At 49.9% G+C, this 23,258-nt stretch overlaps 1 protein-coding gene across 1 annotated transcript in view; it reads left to right on the top strand.

Moving 5' to 3' along the window:
- Positions 1-19,437, top strand: part of IGLON5 (IgLON family member 5) — a 29,390-nt gene extending 9,953 nt beyond the window's left edge. The window contains exons 3-8 of the mRNA XM_044418789.1: positions 763-995; positions 6,033-6,152; positions 8,635-8,766; positions 11,379-11,499; positions 17,533-17,684; positions 19,337-19,437. Of these exons, the coding sequence (XP_044274724.1) occupies positions 763-995; positions 6,033-6,152; positions 8,635-8,766; positions 11,379-11,499; positions 17,533-17,684; positions 19,337-19,437 (859 nt within the window). The remainder of the gene's footprint in view (positions 1-762; positions 996-6,032; positions 6,153-8,634; positions 8,767-11,378; positions 11,500-17,532; positions 17,685-19,336) is intronic.
- Positions 19,438-23,258: the final 3,821 nt, after the last annotated feature.

Here is a 23,258-nt window from a genome sequence, read left to right as displayed (position 1 = left end):
GCACCTGCACACAGAAGGAGAGACTGATTCTTTAGGGCTTGGTGTCCATTGTCATTGTGCATCATCCCTTCGCAGGCACATGCTGCCCTGCACTGGAGGCATTAGAAGCCGGCAGCCACTTCTCCTCTTTGCAATCGGCAGGGCCGTATGAAAGCTGCAATGTTGCCTTTACATTGGCATCTCTCGTAACTGCAAGATTTCTTTTCAATTTGGTTTTGACCAAAATGCACCAAAATTTGCAAAGTCCTCTCCATTCACGGCAAGAAGAACGTGAGATATTTAACAAAACATAATGTGGGAGAAACCAAAACGGACTGTGTCATCCACGTGAGCTTAGAGCAGGGAGCCCTCTAAAACCCTGGATGTGAATTCCTGCATTTCAACACTGGGGTTGAATTAGGGTCGCCAGCTCATTTTTCCCACAGGGTCTCCATCTTCAGCAGCTGTATGGCCAGCAGGAAGGTATGGATGCTTCCCCTCAGAGCTAGGCCAGTGCGGATGGGCAAGAAGCCACTTCTATCCCCTTTTTATGGGAATTAGCCAAGAGTGCCCAAATGCTGCTGCTTCTTCGGGAAAGGAAATTCCAGAGCAGGACAGGCCAAAGTGACAGCATTTCCCATCTCCAAACCCCAACTGCCCAATACAGCACTACAGCCAGGCCTCCTCTCTCGCACCTGCCATCGCCGTCCCCCCATAACCACACCCCCTTTTCCCCCCTTCTGCCGCTCACCCTCGTGCCCGGATCTTCTCCTGTCTCTGCAGCTGCTACATCAACCAGGAGGTGACGCGCGTGGCGTGGCTGAACCGCTCCAACATCCTGTACGCTGGCAATGACAAGTGGTCCATCGACCCACGGGTGCAGCTGGTGACCTACATCCCCTCCAAGTTCAGCATCATGATCACCCACGTTGACGTGTATGATGAGGGACTCTACACCTGCTCCTTCCAGACGCAGGACAAGCCGCACACCTCACAGGTGTACCTCATCGTGCAAGGTACAGGCCCGGGGAAAGGATGGGACCGGACTGCAGAGCTGCGGGGTGTTTCCAGAGGAGGCATCATGCTGGATGCCTCGCTCGTGCACAGAGTTGTGCAGTGGTGTGTGTCTGTGTGCATGCATGTGTGCTCCAGATGACGGCATCTCCTACTTGTTTTCATGCTTGCATTTCCCCCTCGCCATCTTAATAAATTTAGTTCAAACAAAAATACATCAAGGCAGCCAGGAAGAGCAAAAAGAAGAACCCCCAGAACAAAGTAAAATCAGTAGCATTATCTTAATGGCAGGAAAAATAACACAAACCAAACCAAACTCCATCACACTTGGAGGTTAAAAGCCTGCCTAGAAAGAAACATCTTTATAGCCCATCTAAATGGCCCCAGCTTTCAAATCTGGCAAATTTCAAGCATCAGCCCAACTTAAAAACAGTGTAATCTCAAGGTAGCAAATCTCTTCATGGCAGGCTCTGCAGTTAATATAAACCTGTCATATATTTCACAGTAATACAGAATTAAAAAGAAAGAGAAAAGAAAACAAAACCCAAGTTGTTACAGTCTAGTTTTTAAAAGAAACACAAGTTAATTACCAAACAGTAGTCCAGACACGTATATATTTTCCTGTAGCTTCTCGGCAACCAAAAGCAATCTTTTCTTTTAACTGCCAAAGCTAACAGGACTTTGAGCCATTATTCTACAGTGGTCGTCTTCCATTTGTAACCCTCCCATGTTTCCCCACTGCTTCCTCTGTCTTCTTTCTTACCACAGAAAATCCATTAAGGAGGGAGAGATAGAATAGCCTCACAATGCCTTTTGATTGGTAATGCTAGGAGCCATCCGTCTGGAAGCACCCCGGAGCCCTTAATCTCCAGATTATCCCCACGCTATTTTTATATGTTTTTAAAAAGTTATGTATGGCTTTCCATTCACAGGGAGGCATCTTGAGATCAAAGCACAGAGGGGCCTCTTTCAGTGATGCTGCTTGGGCTTCCTTCCAGCCTGATGGGTTGGGAGGTTCCTGGCCTTCATGCTGGGGCGGACAGCACCCAGCTGCATGGGGTTCCCGCTGCGCCACTGCGGTGCCTGTTCCACGGCATGGTCCCCAGCAAAAGCCACCTCACCCGATTCCTCATGGTTTGGCTGGTAAACAAGGCATGCAGAATTGCGTGCGTGTGCCCCCCCCACACACACACATGCACCCAGCCTGCCCAACAACCATTTAAGCCCTTTCAGGGAGTGGTCCTCCTTTGCAGACTCCCCTCAGCCTCCCCTCCATCCACCTTTCTTGAGGCATTTGTGGGCGGAGTTCAGCAGCAGGAGTTTTACTCTTCTTTACAACAGTCACTGATGGAGGGATGAAAGCAGGACGAGCCAGAAAAAGGATGTGGGTCAAGGCTCCCCATCCCCGTCGCTGCTTGGCAGGGGCAGGAGGGGGCGGGGGATCAGGGGTCGCCCACAGCCTCACCCCTGTTCCCAGCCGCCCTCGGGAGCGGCCTCAAGAGCCGGCCACTCCTGCACAGAGCAGCAGCCACGCCACTCTCTGTGCAGAGCACGGCTCCTCCCGCCCCTCATCGGCGGCAGCCGATGTGGAGAGCTGGGCCTCACGCTGAGAGGGGCCCGGCAGAGTGCGCCACCCCCCTGCGCTGCGGCTGCTTGCCTGGGGCAGCCCCAGACTGGGCGAGCTCTGCCTTCCTTCTCAGTCAGCCGAGCTACTCTTTCTTTCCCCTGCGTCGCAGCTGCCGGCTGCAAGGGCTCGCGGCCACATCACGGGGCAGGAGTCCCCCCGCTGACTGCAGCTCCCCCCAACATGCCCCACCTCAAGGGGCAGCCCCCCAAGTCAGGGGCCCCTGGGGTGGCTGTCGCTGGCGCCTGCCTGCCCCCTGTGGCTCTTGCCAAGTGGCTCAGGAGGACTTGTTGTCCTCTCATACAACAAGCCAAGCTTATTGGGGTGCCTTCCTTGTCAGTCAGCCAAGCTTATCAACCCAGAAGCTGGCGCTGAAAGCACCCCAGATGAGCCGCGACGGGTTGGCAGGGCTGGGTGTGTGTGGAAGGTGGAGCTCCCGAGGAACAGTCGACGCCGGGTCCAAATGATCCCGCTGCATTGTTCAGGTGTTTCTCCTCCAGGGCCAGCTGTGTGTTCTAACATGTCTTCAGAACGGAAGATGAAGGATTCCTGCCGCGCTTTGTATTCAGTCACCCTACATGAGTGTGCAGAAAGAGTTCCCATCCCCTCCGCCCCACCCCACCCCACGCTCTCCCATCGCCGAGGGTGCCTTCACTTTGGCCAACGTGGAATCTCTCTCCAGCTGCCAAAACTGACGAGAGTCCCCTCTTGGTCGCTTCCTTCCATGCTCGCTTCCTCCGCTGATTCCCAGCCACCTCCAGCAATTCTGCAGCATTGGCAGAAGGCACAACTGCCATTCCACACACCCCATAATTACGCACGCGCACGCACATGCAGCATCTCCCATGGTTGCTGGCGCTGGGAAGCTGGTACAATAGGAGCTGATTGGGCCCAGTCCGGAACAGCAGCCTGGGCGTCAGGAAACATCTGTTCCTTGCATCCACATCACCCCCAACCTATCAGGGCAGACAATGCGGTTCATTAGATTCGGGTAGTGGGTGCGGGGAAGCGGTTTCTTTTTGTTGGTGGGGAGGGTCCTCCAGCGGGGACAGCCATAGGACATTAACCCTGAAGGTGCCAAGGTGGGATTTGCTGAGGAACACTTGAAAAGTAACTGTTTTGAGGTGGGACATCAAACCTATGTTGTCGTCGTCCTCCTCCTCCTCCTCCTTCTTTCTAGACTGCCTCCTTCAGGCTGGCTTATTCTATAGCAATGCAGTTCTAAAAAAGAAAAGAAAACTGCTGGGAAGGCAGCTGAGAGGGACCCTGTGGGGTAGACCTCCTCCTCCTCCTCCTCCTTCTCCAGCGGGGACAGCCATAGGCAGCTGAGAGTGACCCAGTGGGGTAGACCTGGGTGAAGGACCCCTGGTGCCAGCACCCCATTTCCTTCATCCTGTTCTGCCCCCTGTAAGGGTTTGTGCTTCTTGTTTTTAACGATCAGGAATATTTTTATAATTTTTGCAAAAGGGGAGCATATGTGAGCTAAATGCCTGGGAACTAAAATGAAGAGGAAACTTTTGTGCAGCGCAGAGCAGTAAATGGAGGGCAAATTTGCAATGACTTAGCAGTTACGGCGAGGTCACAATTTTCCCCTCTCTGGACTTCGCAGCCTTAAACTGGTGCAAATTTCCCTTCAATTTACTTCCACAAAGCCACATATTTGTGGGGGATGTTTGTTCAGAACTGACTGGGAGGAAGTGGGCAGTAAATGGTCCAGCAAGGATTCGCAGGGGCTTCAGGGAAGTATCGAAGTGATGGAGGACCCTGGCAAAAGTCAGCTGAACAATGAAATTCGAGAGGGCTACACTGCAGTACGGGAGATATTGGTCCCCCTCCGCCATTTTGGTGTACTTAGTTTTGCTGCTTTCCCCTCTTTACTGGTGCTTTTCAGTTGGCAACTCGACAACAGAGCATAGTGGCTAGAATATTGGAGTGGGAGTCAGGAAATCTGAATTCTAGTCTTCCCGTAGCCATGGAGCTCTCTGAATTACTCTGGCCACTGAGCACAAATTAGCCTAAATGCAGTCTTGGTTTGCCAGTTTCCCTGTATGTTATCAACTCCATTTTGCTGCTGCCTTTGACAGCTGAAACATGCAACGAAATTGACCAAGCAAGAACACACACATTGGACAGCTGTAACAGTGCACTTCTGAAAATACTAAAACATAATAATAATGAACACAACTGTTCAATTTTCCGGGGCTGATTTAAAATAAAATAATCCCTGTTGTGCATTTTTGAGGCTCCAGGAAAACACACGCATGGCAGATGAAACAGATTTGATTGGAAAGGGGGGAGGTGCGGGGGGGGGAGGAACAAAACAGGTTCTGTTGTTGAAGGACTAAAGGGGAAGGAGGGTGAGACAAGCCCCAAGGAACCCAGCAGGGTCACATAACAGTCCATGCTGTAACTTGTTTGCAGGGTGACTTAGCACAACCTGTGAATGTGGAGACTGGGTGTAAAGAAAGCCTTGTATGCATTGCAAGGAATTGCTGGGAGAGGTGCGTCGGTCACCTGCATCCAGAGAGGCGTTGAAGCTCCTTTTCCTGTCTTTAAGGGGAGGTGGGGCCCCGGTGAGCCGCTGCCGCAGGGAAGAGGCAAAATCTAGCTTTCAGTCTTTCTCTGGTTCAACACATCCCATCACCCCTGAAATGAATGACAACCGCGAGTCCTTCTTCATGGTCTTGTCACCCTTGAAATCAAAAATCGAGAGCCAAGCTTTCTTTCATCAGTGCTGTGCAGGATGATGGGCAATGCTCAGGTGCAGCAGAATCCTGGGCTGTGCTCATGTGTGTCAGGATCCTCAGCATCCTTTCTGAGAAGGAGCCAGGTTTGGAGAGGCCCTTGGGCAAGGTGCCTTCACTGCTCCTCTTCCTGAATGGCCGGCCCATCCCCTGTCTGCCTCTTTGTTTGCTCTCTCCCTCTGGCCCCGATCTGCCTCATGGCCCTAGATCATTCTCCTGCTCATTCTCTCCGTGGCCTGCAGAGGGTGAGCGGATAGCAGGAGCATCAAGAGAGGGGAACAGGCTAGGAGACTCTGGGGGAACACCAGAGGGGCCCCCCACCAGTGTGTGGGCTTTACTGGATGACCAACACTGCCAGCTGCTGGCGCTCGGCTTCAGCATAACACAGCCAAGGGGAGCCTGCTGGCTCACGCTGAAATAGGCTGCCAATCAGGCAGAGGGGGAAAGCCAACCTGCTCTGCCCTTGATATGTAAGAACGAGAAGGTGAAGTTTCTAGAAACATGAAAAGAAGCAGGACAGCTTGCTAATTGGATGCCACCGATGAAACCCTCACGAAGGGCAAAGCTCTGAGGCACTAGCATTAGTGCAGTGCTGGAGAAGATCCTCCCCCCCCCCCCCAAATGGGAGAATGGTCTTAAGACTCACAAAGTGTCTTCTGCAAACTCCCCAGTCCCGGCTCGGATCGTGAACATTTCATCCTCTGTGACTGTGAACGAGGGAAGCAACGTGAATTTGCTCTGCCTGGCCGTGGGGAAGCCGGAGCCAACGGTGATCTGGCGGCAGATGAAAGGTAAGGGAGGCTGGAAGGAGGATGGGGCGGAGGAGATCTCAGGGACCGTCCCCAGTCTGGCAGAGGCTCCCTCGCTGCCCCAAGGCACTGACTGCAGGGAGGAGGAGCAGGAAGCCCACGTGCAAAGCAGAGGTGGTGTTTGCATGAGCCTGGCTCAAAGCAGTGCCATTCAGTTAGTATTTGTCTTACTGTTAAACTGTCCCGAGACTTTGGTAAGGGAAAGTCTAAAATGGTTTCAAACAAACAAACAAAATATGCCCATGCACACCCCTTGAGTCATCCACATTTTGCTGAGTTACACCCTGAAATTGACATGGATGTAAATCCATTGTCACCATGTGATGTGTGCAAATACTTAACACTGTGAAGGTATGAAATATTGGTACCGTGGCACAAACGATCGGTGCAGAAAAGGCACTTGTTGGTTGCATAAGTATTCACCTCCTGAGCTGTGCCAGCCTGAATGAGCACCAGTGGAACCTACTGCCTCCAGAGGTCACAGGATCTCAGATTAAAAGGACCTGTTTCTGGAAGGGAGCAGAGTTTGTTGTAGAGTCTATCTAAAGAAATCGTGAAGACCAAGCAGCTAGCAAACCAGCTCTGGGGCAAACTTTCAAAGAAGCACCCATAATGATAACTTATTTTCTCTCCTGCCTAATAGCCAAGAGCTACAGCTATCAGATGATTTACAAGAGTTCATAAACACAACACAAGAAAGTTCCACAATTTTTTCCCAAAATGCAAACATGTAAAAACAAATTAAAATGGCTAATGAATAGATCTGGGATTGGTCACCCCTTCTCAAATATCCATGTATATCTTTAAATGCCTCACTGTACACAGCTGTCTTCACCTGCTGTCTAAACGGCGACAAGGTTGGCAGGCCTCAGAAAGGAGGTCATGCCACACTTAGGGGCCACCACGGAGAAGGCCCTCCCCTTGCTGCTGTCCTTGGAGTTGGCGCCTGGAGGAAGACTCAGGTTGTGCATCCTATTTGTGTAGGTTGTGGTTACAAGAGGTACTCCATCCAGTAGCCACCTCCCACCCTGCAAAAAAAGGAAAACTATCAACATTCCTTGGAGTTCCAGCCAGTAGTTTATTACAGTCAGCTACCAGATTGTCCTTGAAAAAAAGAAAAAAGAAGTCTACTTACAAAGTAAGACCATAAATTAAAATAAATATTAAAAGGCAAAATAACACCTGGAGTGCCATTAAACCTGCTATCCCACAATGGAAGAATACGGCCCAACTCCTGCTCTGCCTAGAGAAGGCCATTCACCAAAAGTGAGTGACCAGAGAAGGAAGGCATTCATTAGAGAAGCAACGGGCAGCTATGACCCAGCCACCCCACAAAGCTGGGCTGTATGGAAGCATGACGAGACGGGAGTCCCTGCAGAAACACCCCATAGGAAAGCCTTCCTGGAATTTGCACGCAGGCATGTGGCGGACACAGCGAACATGTGGGGAAGGCTCTCTGTTCTGAGGAGACCAAAGCGGGATCTCGGGCCTGGCTGCAGGAAGCCGAGTGTGGTGCAAACCCCACAGTGCTCTTGGCTCTGAGAACACCATCAGCAAAGTGAGGAAGCGTGGTAAGAAGGAGGGCAAGGTAGATGGAGCCACACACAGGGGAATTGTTCCCTTACTATCTAAGCTGACAAACCAGGAGCGACTTTGCAGGACAAATGGCAAACATGGCAGGCTCCAGATGTGCAAAGCCAACAGAAACTTTCCCAAGGAAGCTTCGAGGCTGAGTAGCTGTCCAAAGTGTTTATGCCAAGTGCTGGATCATGGGGAGAATGAAAATGCAACTAACAAGTCCCAGACTGATTTCATGTATTTATCTTTGAGGTGACGCTGTAAAAATGATTTGCGCTGAGCCCTGGTCTTGTGTTTGGTTTGCTCTGGTGGGTGACGAGCTGTCCCAGACTGCCCTATATGCCAGACCTGGGTTCTCTGGCATGGTTCCCTCAGCACCAGAGTGCCCACGAGGCTCCCGGCCTCTCTTGACTTTTATTTTGCCTCAAAAGATGGGTTCTCCGGAATGATGCTGCATCTTGGAGACCAGACCTTTCTGCTCCCTTCTTCTTGAGTCTTGCTTCTTCAGTACTTGTAGTCTCACCACTTCCCCTTCTAGCACATGCATGTGTTGTGACCGGCCAGGCCCACATTTGGCAGCCATTTTATGAATGAGCAGCAATGGCAGCCATTTCCTGGAAGTGCCAGTGCCAGTTCCTCAAACCCCAATGTGCCCACCAGCCCAAAAGGCTTGGCCAGCCCCCATCCCGGCTCCCGCATCACGTCCAACCCAGAGTCCCTGTACCGCCCCCACAGCCCTGGGGCATGGCAGCCCCCACGTGCAGGAGGCATTGATAACAGTGTTGTTGTTGTATGTGTTTTCTCGTGTGTAAGTCTGCGTTTGTGTCTGTCCCCCTACTGCTGGTCCTGACCCCTTCCCCACTGCCCGCTACTCCCTATCCCACAGATGGATTCACCAGTGAGGGGGAGTACTTGGAAATAACAGATATCAACCGGCAGCAGGCTGGGGAGTACGAATGCATCACAGAAAACGGCGTCTTGGTCCCTGACCGGAAGCACGTGCTCATCACTGTCAACTGTGAGTGGGGCCCAGACTGTGCCCATTAACCTTCTCCCAACCATGCCAGGGACTCAGGGGTGACTTTAGCTGAGGAACAAGCCTAGCCGGGAAGCCAGGCATGGGGGATAACTCCGAGTCCTAGCGAGGGGTGGTGGGCTTTCCCCCAAACACTTCCTGCTTACTCATGTGTTCCCTTAGCTTTCAGTCACAAAGTGGGGTCCAGATTTTACCCCTTACCTCACTTGGCAGCCCCTTTAGGCCGCTGCAAAGGGTTCATGGAAAGTCAAGAGGCTTTGCTGAATGTTGGGGAGAGGAGATCCCAAAAACGTAGCAAGGAGACCTTCCACAAAGCACAGCCCTTCCTCTTGAGGAGGCCTCTTGCTCTTGTACAAGGCAGATCTTGGTTCCAATCCACAAGGACCTACATAGCATAGATTAAATCCTTGCCCCCCCACATCCTTTTGCTCCCCAAAACTAGCTTTCTTCCTATGGTTTTTTTTCCTGGTCTAAGTAATGAAGACACACATACTAAAGACGGTATTAGCAACTAAATGGAAGAGAATGTAGGCGCCATCCTTATGCCCCTGTGGCCTCCCCCTCCAGTTCATACAACCCATGTCTGTATGCACGCATGCATTTAATTTCTCTACCACCAACAGCTGAAGCTCTCTGGGTGGTTCACAACAGCATATTTAAAAACAATTTAAAATACACAATTAAAACATATTACAACATCATAAACATTAACAATACGAAATTTGAAACCAAATTTAAAACAAAAATTACATGAATTTGCAAAGCCCCTGTTAAACCCAGTCTACCACACCAGCAGGCCTGAATGACTAATTAGATGCCCTGCAGTAGAGGGCAGTCTGATAAGAGAGTAAGGTTGGTGCCAGGTGAGCCTCAGTGGGGAGCTCATTCTGCAACTGGGGGGCCACCACTGGAAAGGCTCTTCTCCTTGTTGCCACCATCCGGGTCTCACTCAGAGGTGGCAATCCAAGGAAGGCCCCAGAACTTGATGACAGTGTTGAGGCAGATGCAGGCTGGGAGAAGCGTCCCATCTGCATTATCGTCCCAATCCACGCAGGTCTTTAAAGGTTAAAACCAGCACCTTGAATTGGGCTCAGAAGCATATGGGAAACCAGTGCAAGCGGGCCAGAATTGGTGCTATAGGAACAGACCATCCGTTCCCTGTTCTTAGTCTGGCTGCCACGTTTTGCACATGCTGCAGCTTCCAAACCGTCTTCGGGGCAGCCCCAGGAAGTGTGCACTGCAGCCATTTATCCTAGAGACTACCAGAGCAAGAGTCACTGTATGGACAGCACCCAAGTTCAGAGCTGCTTTATTCACGCAGCCAAATGAGGTGGTATTGTTGCAAAAGGGTAGAATGCACTATGCCAGTTCTGGCAGTATGCAGGAGATGCCGTTTTCATGCTCTTCGATACATCAGACAAATACAACACGTGGCCCCACAGGTAGCAACTGAGCATCCAGGTAGATGGCTGGCTGGAACTGTTCCCCCAGATTGTGCTCGATTTACTTGCATAGAGTTTCCATTCTATATGGCAGAAGCGCTCAGCTTTGGTACTCGCCCCTCCCTTCTGCATTCTGAGATTGCTTGCACGTGTAGGCTTGCTGTGGCGCCGGGAGCAGGGACAAACGCCACCTTGGATCACAGAGAAAGACGCTGGGGTGCTGGCAATAATGGGGGAAGAGGCAGAGGCTCAGAATGGTTGGGAAAGTCCAGCAAGGTGGGGATGCAAGCTCAGTGCTCAGACCAACTTAGGAAGCACCCCCAAGATCTTTCTTCTGCCTCCATGGGAAGACATCAGGTCAGAAGGGTCTCCATTCTCTTTCTCTGCTCTTCAGTGCCACCCCCCCAATACAGTCACGCCTTCCCTTCAATTTTGCTGAAGTACGAGCAGCAGCAAAGGGATCTGGCTACAAGGTCTCCCAAAACCCGTTGCTCTGCTAATGGAGAGCCAAGGCAACAGGGAGGCATGGTTCTCCTAAGAGAGCATTGGAGAACGTTGTAGGAGAACATTGCTTGTGCTCACAAAAGACGCATGTGTGCCCAGTTTGAAACTCCAAGAGCAAGCATGAGTGCATGTCCGCTGGAAATATTCACAGCTTGCTGAGCAAGTACTCTTGTCCATTTCATTCCCAGTTCCCAGTTAAACTAGTGCAGATTAAATCAACCCTGCTTTAATCTAGGGAGAAAATCTGTACCAACTGGGGGAGATCTGTGTGGGTTTCCCATTTATGCTGAGCAAGCAGCAACTGCAAACAGAAATCAGGCATGAGATGGGCAGTGAGATGAAATAAGGAGAATCCTGGTGAACACGGCTCATTTGCCTGCCCTGACCCAAGGGATTCTGGGAGATAGGAGGGTCCCTCTACACAGGCAGGGGACGCTGCAAATTCTTCTCTGGGTTGGATTTATGGAGGGGCTTGTCCAGCTTTATGAATCCCTGCCAAGTCCTTCTCTTCAGTGAGCTCAGGAAGTTTTGTTGTGTGACATCACTAACCAAGATGGCCAATCAGTTGATGAGCATGGCCGGCAAGAAGAGGATGCTGCATGCCTTCCCTGCTAATACATCCCTCCCTTCCATCTTCCCTTTTGCCAGACCCTCCAACCATCACGGATGTGAAGGACTCACATCCCCCCATAGGAAAGATGGCCCTATTGCGCTGTGAAGCCATGGCTGTACCACCCGCGGAATTTCAGTGGTTCAAAGATGACAAACAGTAAGTCGTTCCCTTGCGCTCTTCTTGGACACTGCTTGTCAGCAGGGACTTTTGGGAGCGGGCCGAAGGTCAGTGGTAGAGGTCCCAGGTTCACTGCATAGCATCTCCCGTTCAGAGGACCAGGTAAGCAGGGGATGGGCAAAATCCTTCTCTGCAGGTCCACCTGGAGAGCAGTGGAGACTCATTCTGCGGCCCTTGGGCACCTGTTTGTCCATATTGCAGCCCTTGGGCACTTGCTTGCCCAAACAAGTTTGTCCAGTATTGTCTACTGGGCCAGGTAGACAAATAGTCTTCTGTGGCCTAAAGCGTCCTTCTAAGGGGCCACTCAGAACAGCCTTTTCTTCTCCCCAACAAGAAAACTCTGGGAACTGGGCCATGACAGCATCCAGAAACAGGATTCCTCTGTCTTGCAGCCCTCATGTGATGCAGCCCATTCAGCAAGCTCAGAGTCTGTTCCCATTTTGTTCTGCTGCTAGTGCTGACCAAGTCACTGTGTTCTGGGGACAGAGCATCCTCCGTGGCCAGTCCCAGGAGTCTCTGCAGAAGCAACAACTTAGCATGCACCCAGAATACTCTGGTGGTCCATACTCTGGTGGCCCAGTTCTCCACTTCGGGTTGGCTTCCAGCTGGAAGCCAGCTCCCTTGTTAGCATCGAATGCTGATTTTCTTCTCCCTCCACCCATAGCGAATACTCAACGAGCAGAAGGCCAGCAGGAAGGCTTGGCCAGTAAGTGTGGACAGTGACTGAAGCTCAGCAGTAGAGCACAGGTTTTGCATGCCGACACTCCCAGGTTCAGTGGAAAGGATCAAGGTACGGTAGCAGCTGCGGGGGATGCTACCTGAAATCCCATAGAGCGGCTACCTCACTCAGGCCAGACAATGTTTGAAGTAATTCTGTTTTGCTTTTGATTGAATTTACTTTGGGTAGATGCAAATAGCTGGCTGGGCGCCGTAGGCCTTTTTCCTCTCTCAACATGCAAAGGATCGTGCCCTTACTCGTGTGTAGAGTAGGTATATTGAACCAGTAGGAGAATTTATTCACGCTTGGCTTAAGGTCCACTGATTTCAGCAGGTGCCCTTCAAGTATGACTGGATCCATTCCATATTTCTCTGCTGCTCCGTCGGTGAGGTTCCTGGGTGATCTACTGTGCCAGGTGGGAAAGGAAAAGCATGAAGTAATAAGGCACAAACCTAAAATCTAAAAACCACATTGAAACAACAGCAGCAAATCATGCTGGTTCAAGGAATCATTTAAACGCACCAAAATAGACAAGGGGGCCACGTGGCTCCCCCGATGTTTCGGATTGCAAGTTCCAGCAGTCCTCACCAGAATGCTGAGGAACGGCATTCTGACATCTGGAGGAGCACAAGCTTCCCATGCCTGCGCAAAAATCGGCTAGCATTAAAGCACCAAATTTTTAAAAAATTAAAAGGACATATAGGAAAGCACTACCATGTGGGCACCTTTCCAAGGACTATGATCCACAGCTAGGGCTTTACTGTTTCCAATAGCCACCTGAAGAAGAGTATCTGAAGATGCATGTAAAATCCAGGAAGGTGTACAGGGCAAAAGGTGGGAGCAGAGCTGTTCAGGACTGTAAATAAGAGGTGTGGAACATTTTGCCGCACATTTGGAGAAGCTTTCAGGGCCTCATGCTAGTGGTGAGTAGGGGAAAAGGCAAAAGGGAATTTGAAGCTCTTATTGTCGATTGCGAAGCCCTTTGAAACGAGGGTCAAGCTGCACAAAAGCCAAGAAAAGGCACCGAAATTAGGGGGCTGTGAGTTTTAGTGTGTGCCTGAAGAACCCCAGAGAGCCCAGCTGGGATACCAAGAAGGCCAGATTTTGGACTGGGCCCGGAAACAGGGGGCAGCCTCTGCAGGTGGCCAAGCGCTGGGTACTAGAAGGACAAATAGCCAGAGCTGGTGTAAAGCAGCTTCATTAGCGAGACAGTATCCCTGGCTTTGTTCTTCCAAATGGCAATCTTATTAAACAAACTCATGGCACGTACTCATGATTGCTATATGCAGATTAATTCGAGGCCCGCCAAGCAGAACACGACCTATCAGTCATGTGCAGTGCCCCGTTCCCTGGGGGTGGGGGGGGGGGGCTTGATAAATCGGCCGTTTTGGCGGCCTGTCTGTGACTACAAAACAGAGGGGTTGTTAAGCAGCCAGCCAGGCCGTGGCTCAGGTCTCCTCAGCTGATGGACGTGAAGCGGTGCGGCTGTTACCGCCTTTCCCATCCTGGTGCCCCCCAGGTGCATGGCGCCCCCACTCCCACTGCCCCAGCTCCTGGGCCAGGAATGATAAGGTTGTGGGGCGCTGCATCTGCATCAGCTGGAACCTCCAGCACTCCGGTGCGCTGTGGGGTGATGGGAGTTTTAGTCCAACACTTCCCCAAGCACCAGGTTGGGGAAACCCAGTCTATAACAGTGGGTAGACCCATCAGCAATGGCCAGCAGCACCAATGGCTGAGGATGATGTGGGTTGTAGTCCAAGAACGTCTGAAGGGCAACTGTTACTCATGATGTGTTGTTTTCATGTAGCACTGTTTTCTACGTGCAAAAAGCACACTTTGTGTAAACCGTTGCCATAATCCTTCAATCCTCTCAGTAAGGTAGAACCGGATGATATATGAAGATATATATCAGATGGAGGTAATCAGCCTTCTCTAGCCTGGTGTTTGGGCCCACAGCTCCCAGGAGCTCGAGACAGCCTAGGCAATGGTGAGGGATCATGGGATCTGTGTGCCCCCCAAAATCTGGAGGGCCACGGGTTGCCCACCCATGTACAAAGATCAGATAGGTCAGGGCTTCCCTGGTGCATCATCTAGCACTGTTTCTGTGCTGTGCTAAAATCCCCTAGAACAGGATAGGGAGTGTGCAGTCCTCCAGGTTTTGCTGAGCTGCAACCTGCATCAGTCCTCACCATGGGCTCTGCTGACCAATGGGAATTGCAGTCCAAGAGCACCTAGATGTGGCCACGTGTTCCCAGCCCTGCCATAAAAGTATGTTGCAGGGACACTGCAACACCTCCCCACCTCCACCTCAGCTGTGGAGTGGCATCTGCTTCCCAAACTGATGATCTGGGGTTTTCCTTCGGACTTTTAAGCCCATGGCTGCTTTGGGCACGAAACACAGAACGTGTCTTCGCCCTGTTATCTCCCAGGTCTCTTGGACTGCTCTTTTGCTCCCCATTGTGAACCTGAAGGCTTGCTCGCTAAATATGTGGGGAGAACAGGGGGGAGAAATGAGCCATTCCTCATGTCCTCAATCAGCAACATGTATGGTGGTGTGGAGCAAGCCCACAACGCCCTGACTGGATGCGCCATTGTGTGATTTCCACACTTGGGAGGCAGAGGGGTCGCCTCACAGTGAGAACGGCAGCTGAGTGGCAAGGAGTTACGGAAGGCAAAGCAGAAGTTCTTGAAGAAGGGAGGGAGGGAGAGACAGCGCCTGCTTTCCCCACCCCCTGAGCTACCTGAGCAGCTCTGGCCTCCTTCTTCCAGCTTTGCAGGAGATTGGCATCTGACAAGATGATTGGCAGCTATCTCCAGATCAACCTCCCATTTGTTTCTCTTTAATGTTCCCATGTTCGGTTGGCGATAAAAGTTCACGGTTCAAACCTCGCGCCTCTCGGGGGAATTGTTTGTGGTTAGAACAGTTCCGGAAAACGAAGCCACTGCTCTTTATCTTATTTTATTAGGAAATAGCGACAGGGCTGTGGGTGCGCTGAACATCAAATGAGAGAACGAGAGGGAGGGGAAGCCACCCACGACTGCGAGGACATAAAAATGGAGATTCAATAGCTGTCAGTAAAAGCAATGTGGAATGGCGTCTATACAATCAAATCAGTAGAAACCATAAAATCCCAAAATTGGGTTTGATTAACAAGCAAATGCTCTTTAATTTGAGCTGGAGCCAAGGACCAAATTTCATATTATGCTGGAGAATGGCGATCAGATCTCCTAACTTTTCTGTTTTTCTTTTAAAACAGCCATGAGGGTTGCTTAATGTAATTAGAACAACAGAGTTGAAGGAGGGAGTGTTTAACTCCTTTTCCAGTCTCAATGAACTCCCAGTCCCCTTGAAGGTAACTCTCCTAGTCACGTGACAGCAAAATTATGAGGAAGTTGCCTTGTTTTAAACCAGACTATCCGTCCATCTATCCATGCCTCTATTTCTTTTCTTGGGGGATGAACAGCTGGTGGGTTGCTGATTTAGATCGAGAGTATGCTGCCAGCATCTCTGTTTCAGTCACCTTTGGTGAGCACATTCCATGGCTTGTTGTTAGTTGTGAAGTCACGTCTGACCCATCGCGACCCCATGGACAACATTCCTCCAGGCCTTCCTGTCCTCCACCATCCCCCGGAGTCCACTTAGCTCACACCAACTGCTTCAGTGACTCCATCCAGCCACCTCATTCTCGGCCGTCTTCTTCTTCTTTTGCCATCTATTGTTCCCAGCATTAGGCTCTTCTCCAGGGAGTCCTTCCTTCTCATCAGGTGGCCAAAGTATTTGAGTTTCATCTTCAGCATCTGGCCTTCTAAAGAGCAGTCAGGGTTGATCTCCTCTAGGACTGACCGGTTGGATTGCCTTGCGGTCCAAGGGACTCTCAGGAGTCTCCTCCAGCACCACCATTCAAAGGCCTCAATTCTTCAGCGCTCAGCCTTCCTTATGGTCCAGCTTCCACAGCCTTACATTGCAACTGGGAAAACCATGGCCTTGACTAACCTTTACATAATAAGAGCACTGGAAGATGGGAGCGTGGATGACCCCTGAATCCATGGCTTCACCCTGTCCATGTGAAGTTAGAGCAAAGATGCATTTTAGTGCATCCTGAATGCCTCTCCTTTGGCACTGACCATTGGTTAGGCCATAACTGGGATTAAAAAAATCCGAGCATCCATTCTGAGAAGGTTGGGTCCCCAGGAGGCAGATGGGATCTTAGAAATCAGCTAGTGAATGTAAACTGGTAATTTGTTGTTTTTGTTAATAACAGATAGCATGGTGTGAGCAAGTAATCGGCCAGCGCATAGTATGTAACTCGAACACGATGCACATGGGCAACGCTCGTGCTCAAACAAGCTTCTCATTCAGGCATTGAGCTGCAGACTTGGGACACTTTTTCTCCAGGACACTTTATCCCCTTGAACAAGAAAGATAAGAAACGGCATTAACAGGGGGAGATTTCCATGCCAGAGAAAGCTGTACAAGTTGAGATCTCACCTCCTAATGCACCTGCCATTGCCTCCCCCCATCACTTATTTTTTAAAGGGGGTGCATTTACCAGAGTATAGACAGATTTGTGGTCAAAGTGAGTTCATGCAGGCAGGAGTTGCTGCAGACTGTTTGAGATCCATTTGTTTGATGAGACATGACAGGTTCCTTGGAGTAAAAGGCACCTGGGCCAAGGGGTATGGAAGCAATAGGAAGTCCAGCTTGGTAAACCACCTTCCAGGAATATATCGGGCCTTGGAGATTTAGCCATTCCTTATCCTTATTTCTGGAACTGAAATGGATTTAATTGCATTGTTACCACTATACAGTGGTACCTCGGCTCACGAACTTAACCCGTTCCAGGACTCTGGTCGTGACCCAAATTGGTCATGAGCCAAGTTAAATTTCCCCATAAGGTTCAATGTAAATAAGGTCAATCCGTTCTGTAACCATTTTTTTAACCTAGGTGGGGGAAGTTATTGTTTGGAGGGAGAGTCCAAATGATAATTGTGTGATAGCGATGGTGCTTGGGGTGGGGGGGGGAGAGAGGGCTGCAATCGTGATTGTGCTTGTGCAGGGAAGACGGGTGTGATCGCAGCCACCCCCCCCCCCCCCCCCCCCAGCAAGAAGGTTCTCTCATAAGGAAAGTGCTTAGCTCTCACACAAAGAATCCAGGAAGTGGATAATCTGGCACTGGATCAGTTGTAAGATGATTCACAAACAATTCTTTTGAAGATATCATCTGTTTTCTTGGAGCATGATGCTTTAACTATGTCTCCCTCCTTTGGTCTCCCTCTTTGCTTCTTCCTAGCAGATTAATTGGTGGCTCCGATGGAATGCAGATCCAGAATGAGCGCACTCGATCCATCCTGCTCTTCACCAACGTTACTGCTCGGCATTATGGGAACTACACCTGCCTGGCTTCAAACCACTTGGGCTCATTCAACGTCAGCTTACGACTTATCAGTGAGTCTCTCCATGGTGACTACTGGGGTTGTGTCTTGACCTTGAGCAGGCCTCTCCATGGCCCACAGCAGTTTCAGAAGACTGGAGCCCCTTGAATTTTGAATGACTGGGGCCAAAGCTCACCCAAAGGTCTGATAGTCCCAGTTCGAGTAGGGTAGATGGGAAACAAGCCAAGAGACTGGTGTACCTCCCATGTCTTGCTGGCAAAAAGCCACTAGACTTTCATGGCTTGGATTAGTTTTCTTAGCCTGGTGCCCTCCAGGTGTCTATCCCATCATCCTCAGTGCATTACCTGTGGCTAATGCAAATTGCAGTCCATCTGGAGAGCACCATGCTGCTAAGCCACACAGGCTTAGAAGTTCCTCTGCAGGAGATCACCTTCTAGGAGTCCTGAAGTGGAGAAGACCTTTCTGTCCTACTACCCACTACTACCTAGTTCCTACTACCCTGTTACACTGGGCTGAGGAAAAAATGGTGTTGCAGGAAGAATTCTGTGGGGATCATCGAGGGTGCTGGTGCAGGATGTGGGCCCGACCGAAGGAGCACAGGTTCTGTGACAGAGTCAGGCAAGGGAGAAAATGAAGTGGACAGGCAGGGGCACAATCTGGGATTGGTGTATAGAAGACAATGGTGTGAAAATGTTCCACTGCTACCTCTGTTCCCACACATATCTTAAGCAAATGGTATATGCAAGGGTGGAGCATGGGTTAGGTTGTCTAGGTTGTCATTGAACCACGGATTGCTGTTGGGTATGGGCTATTGTGTTGTCTGAACTCAGCTGTGCTAACAAGCCATAGCAAATTGACCATGAACAACCCATGAGGAGAACTCATGATGTCTTCATGGGCTGTGAATTGTGGGGTTTTCACCGTGGTTTGTCATCTCAGCTAGGTTCACGATCACCCGTGGTTCACCTCAACCCTTCCTCAGTCCTAGGGTGTCGCTTATCTTGTTTTGGAACCCTACCAGTAACTGGAGAACAAGTGACCTCAACAGTCGTAGAGAAGTGTTTCTGGGAACAGATCCATTTCATTCTGCCAGAATGCTTTGGAACAAGCCCGGCTGCATGCAGGACAAGGAAGGACCCTTTCCTCCCAGGGGATTCACAGGATCCGTGTACCCTTGACTGTCCAGATATTCTGGCAGTAGCTTCTGCGCCCTCAGCCTGGCTCTTGGCCATTTACTGGGTGTGTGGGATGTAAATGAATCGTCCTTTGTTTTCCTTTGACAAAAGAAACAAGAAGCCCGGGCTCTTTACTCTGCTCCAACCATGCCAACGGCAGAGCACCTGTGCTCTGTTTGCCTCACTGTGAGACCGGGGAAGCCTCGGCTCGGCTGCAGACTGTGCGCCTTACACGGAGCAGGGCCCCGGCGCCTCTCCTTTGAAAGGACGCAGAGGGAGGGGAAGGCGAAGGGCTCCAGCTGAGACCCTGCAAAGCGACGGCCAATCGGAGGGGGCTGCAAGGCCCAGTTTTGCGGCATTCCTCACCCTGACACGCCACAAGGCAGCTCCGTGGGTATCCAATGGTGGTCAGAGAAGGATTCTGCATTCCTTCCTGAAAGACGCATCTTGGGATTCAGGGCTTGATTTCTAACATTGCAACGAAAACCAAAGCAGTAGCAACGGTGCACCCCTTTTCTTCTCCCCTCAGGACCAGGTTCCTTGGAAAACATGGCAGCAGCCAACGTGGGATCGTCCCTCTTCTTGGGCCTGCTCTCATCTGCCTTTGTGACTGTGCTGTTTAAGATTTAGGGCAGCTTGGCAATGAAGCAGAAGAAGGGAAAGAAACAGGTGAAAGGGAAAGAAAACAAGAGAGGGGGGAAAGAGAGAGAGAGAGAGGTTGAGAGAGAGAAAGTGAGAAGCGTCTCTACTTTCTGGAAAAGATGAAGAGAGAGGGAAATGAAATTTATCAAGAACCCCATCACTGTGAGGGATAGAAGAAAACAAAACAAAATAAAAATATGCATTTGTTTCTACAGCCATTTATCTTCACACTCCATCTCAGACACTTCCAGGCGAACTTGTTATTTAACACAACTGAAAAAACACAGGGCTCTAAAGGGTTAACTGCAACCATCGCTCCCTGCCCCCACCTCTGCGACTTAATCCAGCGTGTCCATCCTCTTTGGGCTGGTTGGACCTTTCATCTTTCAAATGCGCGGATCTGAGAATGATGGTTTCACAACGGGATTATTATTATTATTATTATTATTATTATTATTATTATTATTATTATTATCCTTCTTTTGCTCTTGGGTAGGGTGAAAATTTCAGTTGACTGCATCTAGGAGGCCTTCCTCTTCTCGTCTCTTCTCTTCTCTTCTCTTCTCTTCTCTTCTCTTCTCTTCTCTTCTCTTCTCTTCTCTTCTCTTCTCTCTTTCTTCAGCTCATACTGGGCTAAGAACCTCTGCAGTAAAGGAGGAAATTCATTTCCCCAAATTGTTATAGATTTGCAGGCCAGTTCAGCAACCCACAGCCAGGCAAACTCTTAGTGGTCTTGGGAGGTGACTTCCCCTAGCTTAGGCAGAGAGGTCACCTTGTGTCGGGGAGGGATCACGAGAGAGACAGACACCGTTCCAGCTTCCTCCATGAAAACTTTCCAAGAGCCAACACTTGAAGTCAACGCTGCTCTCCAATGCCAAGATGCTGCATTAGAGTCCTTGGAAGAACTGTAAGGTCACTGAGCCAAGTCTGCTAAGTTTTTGATGCATGGGATCCCTATCCTTTAACACACGGAGCTTAAGATTTGCGTCTTCTGATGGCGTCCACGGCCAGGTAACTTACTGTTGTCTGTAGACAGAAACCAAGAAGAGGGAATGGAATTGCTGGCTCTGTTTCTTCATTCGTTGGGGGTATCTATTTCCTCCTGTAGAAAAAATAATAATCATTGCTTGGAACACCTGCCAGCTCTTTAAATCAATGATGTTCTCTCTCCTTTTTTTTTTTTTCTTTTTGCACTTTTCAGAAAATCTTTTCTTGGCAATTTCCCTAGCTTTGCTGACGACTGATGACATCCCCCATCCCCATGCACACATCCTGCTTATCTCTCAGCTGAATATGGGTTGAACAAAAGACTTGTGTGCTTGAGTTTTTCCTTCTGTATGTCTTTGTTCTATTTTTATTTTATTTTACTGCTTTTCCATATTCTGAAGCTGTTATTAACGATTGCATCTTGGGAAACCCTGACTTCCAAGGCTCTGTTTCAAATGGAATTATAATCAGGGTTTTGTGTATTCAGTCCTTCTGCACTCACAGGGAGTAGAATTTAGCATCCAGAGTTTTTTTGTTGCTTTTCTTTTTAAGTTTGTAATCCTTTCTAGTATAAGCTCAAGAACGTGTGCACAATAGTGAGTATCTCTGCTGACATGATGAGTTCAAGAAAGGCTGATCGTGTGTGGTGGGTGAGGGTTCAGAATTCGTGGGGGTTTGGAGGGCGAGCTGTTGCTTGCAGCGTGCCTCTGCTTCTGGTTCGGGACTTGTTTGCATTCCTTCAGGGTGGAACTGCAGCTTAGAGGCAACACCAGGCGCCTCCTGGAGACTGGAGACTGGATTCTAGAGAGTGGCCAGTGCCTCCTGGAGACTGGAGACTGGATTCTAGAGAGTGGCAAGTGAGCGGTGCCAGCTGCAAGTCTTGGAGGCAGATGAAGGAGCAGGTTGCAGTGGCTAAGAGGAGACACAGGTCCAGGAAGCTCTTGGTGGGTGGTGGTGGGGGAGGCTGCTGGGTTCTGGGCCCTTAGCAGGTGCCCAGCATGGCCACCCATGAAGACAGCCCTTCAGAATCCCCAGGGCATTTCTCTGCCTTCATCCAGGGCATTCAGTCAATGCAAAATTGCATCTCCTCCTAATATTCTGTCTGAAGAGGCGCTGCTTCTTCAAATGTGTCAGGAGGAAGACAGCAGATATGTGTTGGGAATTACTGCTTAAAGTATAATTGCAGCTCATCAGCCTCGTCCCTGACTTCTTTCTTGTCACTGCCAAGGTTCCTGTTTGGGGCTGGTGCCCTGTTTTGGGGTGGGCAGCCTCTGTTCCGATGATGCTGCAGTGGGGAAGCTTGTGATGTGAAGATGCCATGCATTTGTTCTCTGTTTACTGCTATACCTTCCTGAGGGAGGGGGAGGGAGAGAGAGAGAGAGAGAGAAGCAATAGCAATAGGCAGGTCTTCTGTAACCTGCCTATTGATAAAACACAAATGGCAACAGGTAAAACATGTTTATCAGAACTGGTGAAACATAAATGGCAACAGGAATTAACAAAAATAAAATGTGCAGCATAGGAACAGGGAGGTAAAACCTTTCTCAATCTGCTGCTAGCTCTCTTAAATGTGACTGCCCGTTTCCAAGATAAATTATGCAAATAGGCAAATGTATGTAAATGTGCTCAATTTCCAGCATTTACACAAGTTGCTAGACTTCAGCTTTTCTTGACATAGAACTTAGGTTAATTTAATGCAGGAACTGATTTTAATTTTAAACACAAATTATCTGTAGGCTTATGCAGCTGTGTGTACACTGCAGTTCTGCAGGAGCACAAGCAACTGTCAGAATGTGGTTATGGAGCCTGAATTCAACCTTCTAAGAATCTCAGCTTTCCTGTTGCAAAAAGAGAGACGGGGGCGGGGGGGGGACAAAGTTGTAGCCTTTTCAGTTACAACAGCGTGCGTTGTGTAGCATGCCGGCCTAACTCTCTGAAGCCAAAGAGAGTTTTGACTCCATGCAGAATTCTCAAAGTACAATCCAATGCAAGTTTGAAGGGAAAAAAGGACTAAAACACTTAGCAGCAAGTTTTAGGCTTTCTTCTGTCAAAACCTACAAAAGATTGTTCCCCCAGTTCTTCCAAAGAAAGATGATGCAAAAAGGGAAAAAAAGTTGTGTGTTTGCTTTTAAAAAGCAGGATAATTTATGCAAAACAAAAGGAGACATTTTATTAATTTGCATAATTTTAGCAGGTTGCAGAACTGGGCTTTTCTTAATGTAGAATCTGGATTAATTTGTGGGAGAATTTCACAGTTTTAGAGAACAGGATGCAGAACTCTGGCTAGAATCAGGGAGTGGACCAGGCTGCCACCGTGCAGCAAAGGGCAGCTTCCATCAGCCACTGCTTGAGTCTGTTCTTCACTGTCAGCTGGATGCTTCAGGCCCTCCTACCTTGTGGGGTTCTGCTCTTCCCCCCACTAGAGGTGCTCGCCGTCAAGGCATTCCATGCCTCTGTCCTGCCACGCACACCATTTCTCCAAGCAGCCCTGAGTTATTGCTGTCGTTTTTTGCCTTCCTCAATCTGAGCCCTGCAGACGCATTGAACCGCAACTCAGCCTGGATGATGGGGATTATAGTCCAGCACCTCTGAAGGGCATCAGGGGGGGAAGGGCTGCTTTAGCGGGAGGCAATCTTGAGAAACAGTGGGAGCGTAGATGAAGGGGGTGCGGAGAAGTGGGCGGAAGGGGAGGGATGCGTCCTGCATCAGGAACACAGTTGCACTGAATCCCTCAGCCAGATCGCAGCTTCTTGCGAAGGGAAATGAATATGCAATGGGGCCCTATTCCCCCGGGCCCTCCTTTGCACACCAGCCCCTCCAGC

This window comes from Varanus komodoensis, unplaced genomic scaffold, assembly GCF_004798865.1.
Source record: "Varanus komodoensis strain SLA01 unplaced genomic scaffold, ASM479886v1 scaffold93, whole genome shotgun sequence".
NCBI classification, from domain to species: domain Eukaryota; kingdom Metazoa; phylum Chordata; class Lepidosauria; order Squamata; family Varanidae; genus Varanus; species Varanus komodoensis.
This window is presented reverse-complemented; position numbering and strand designations above follow the sequence as displayed.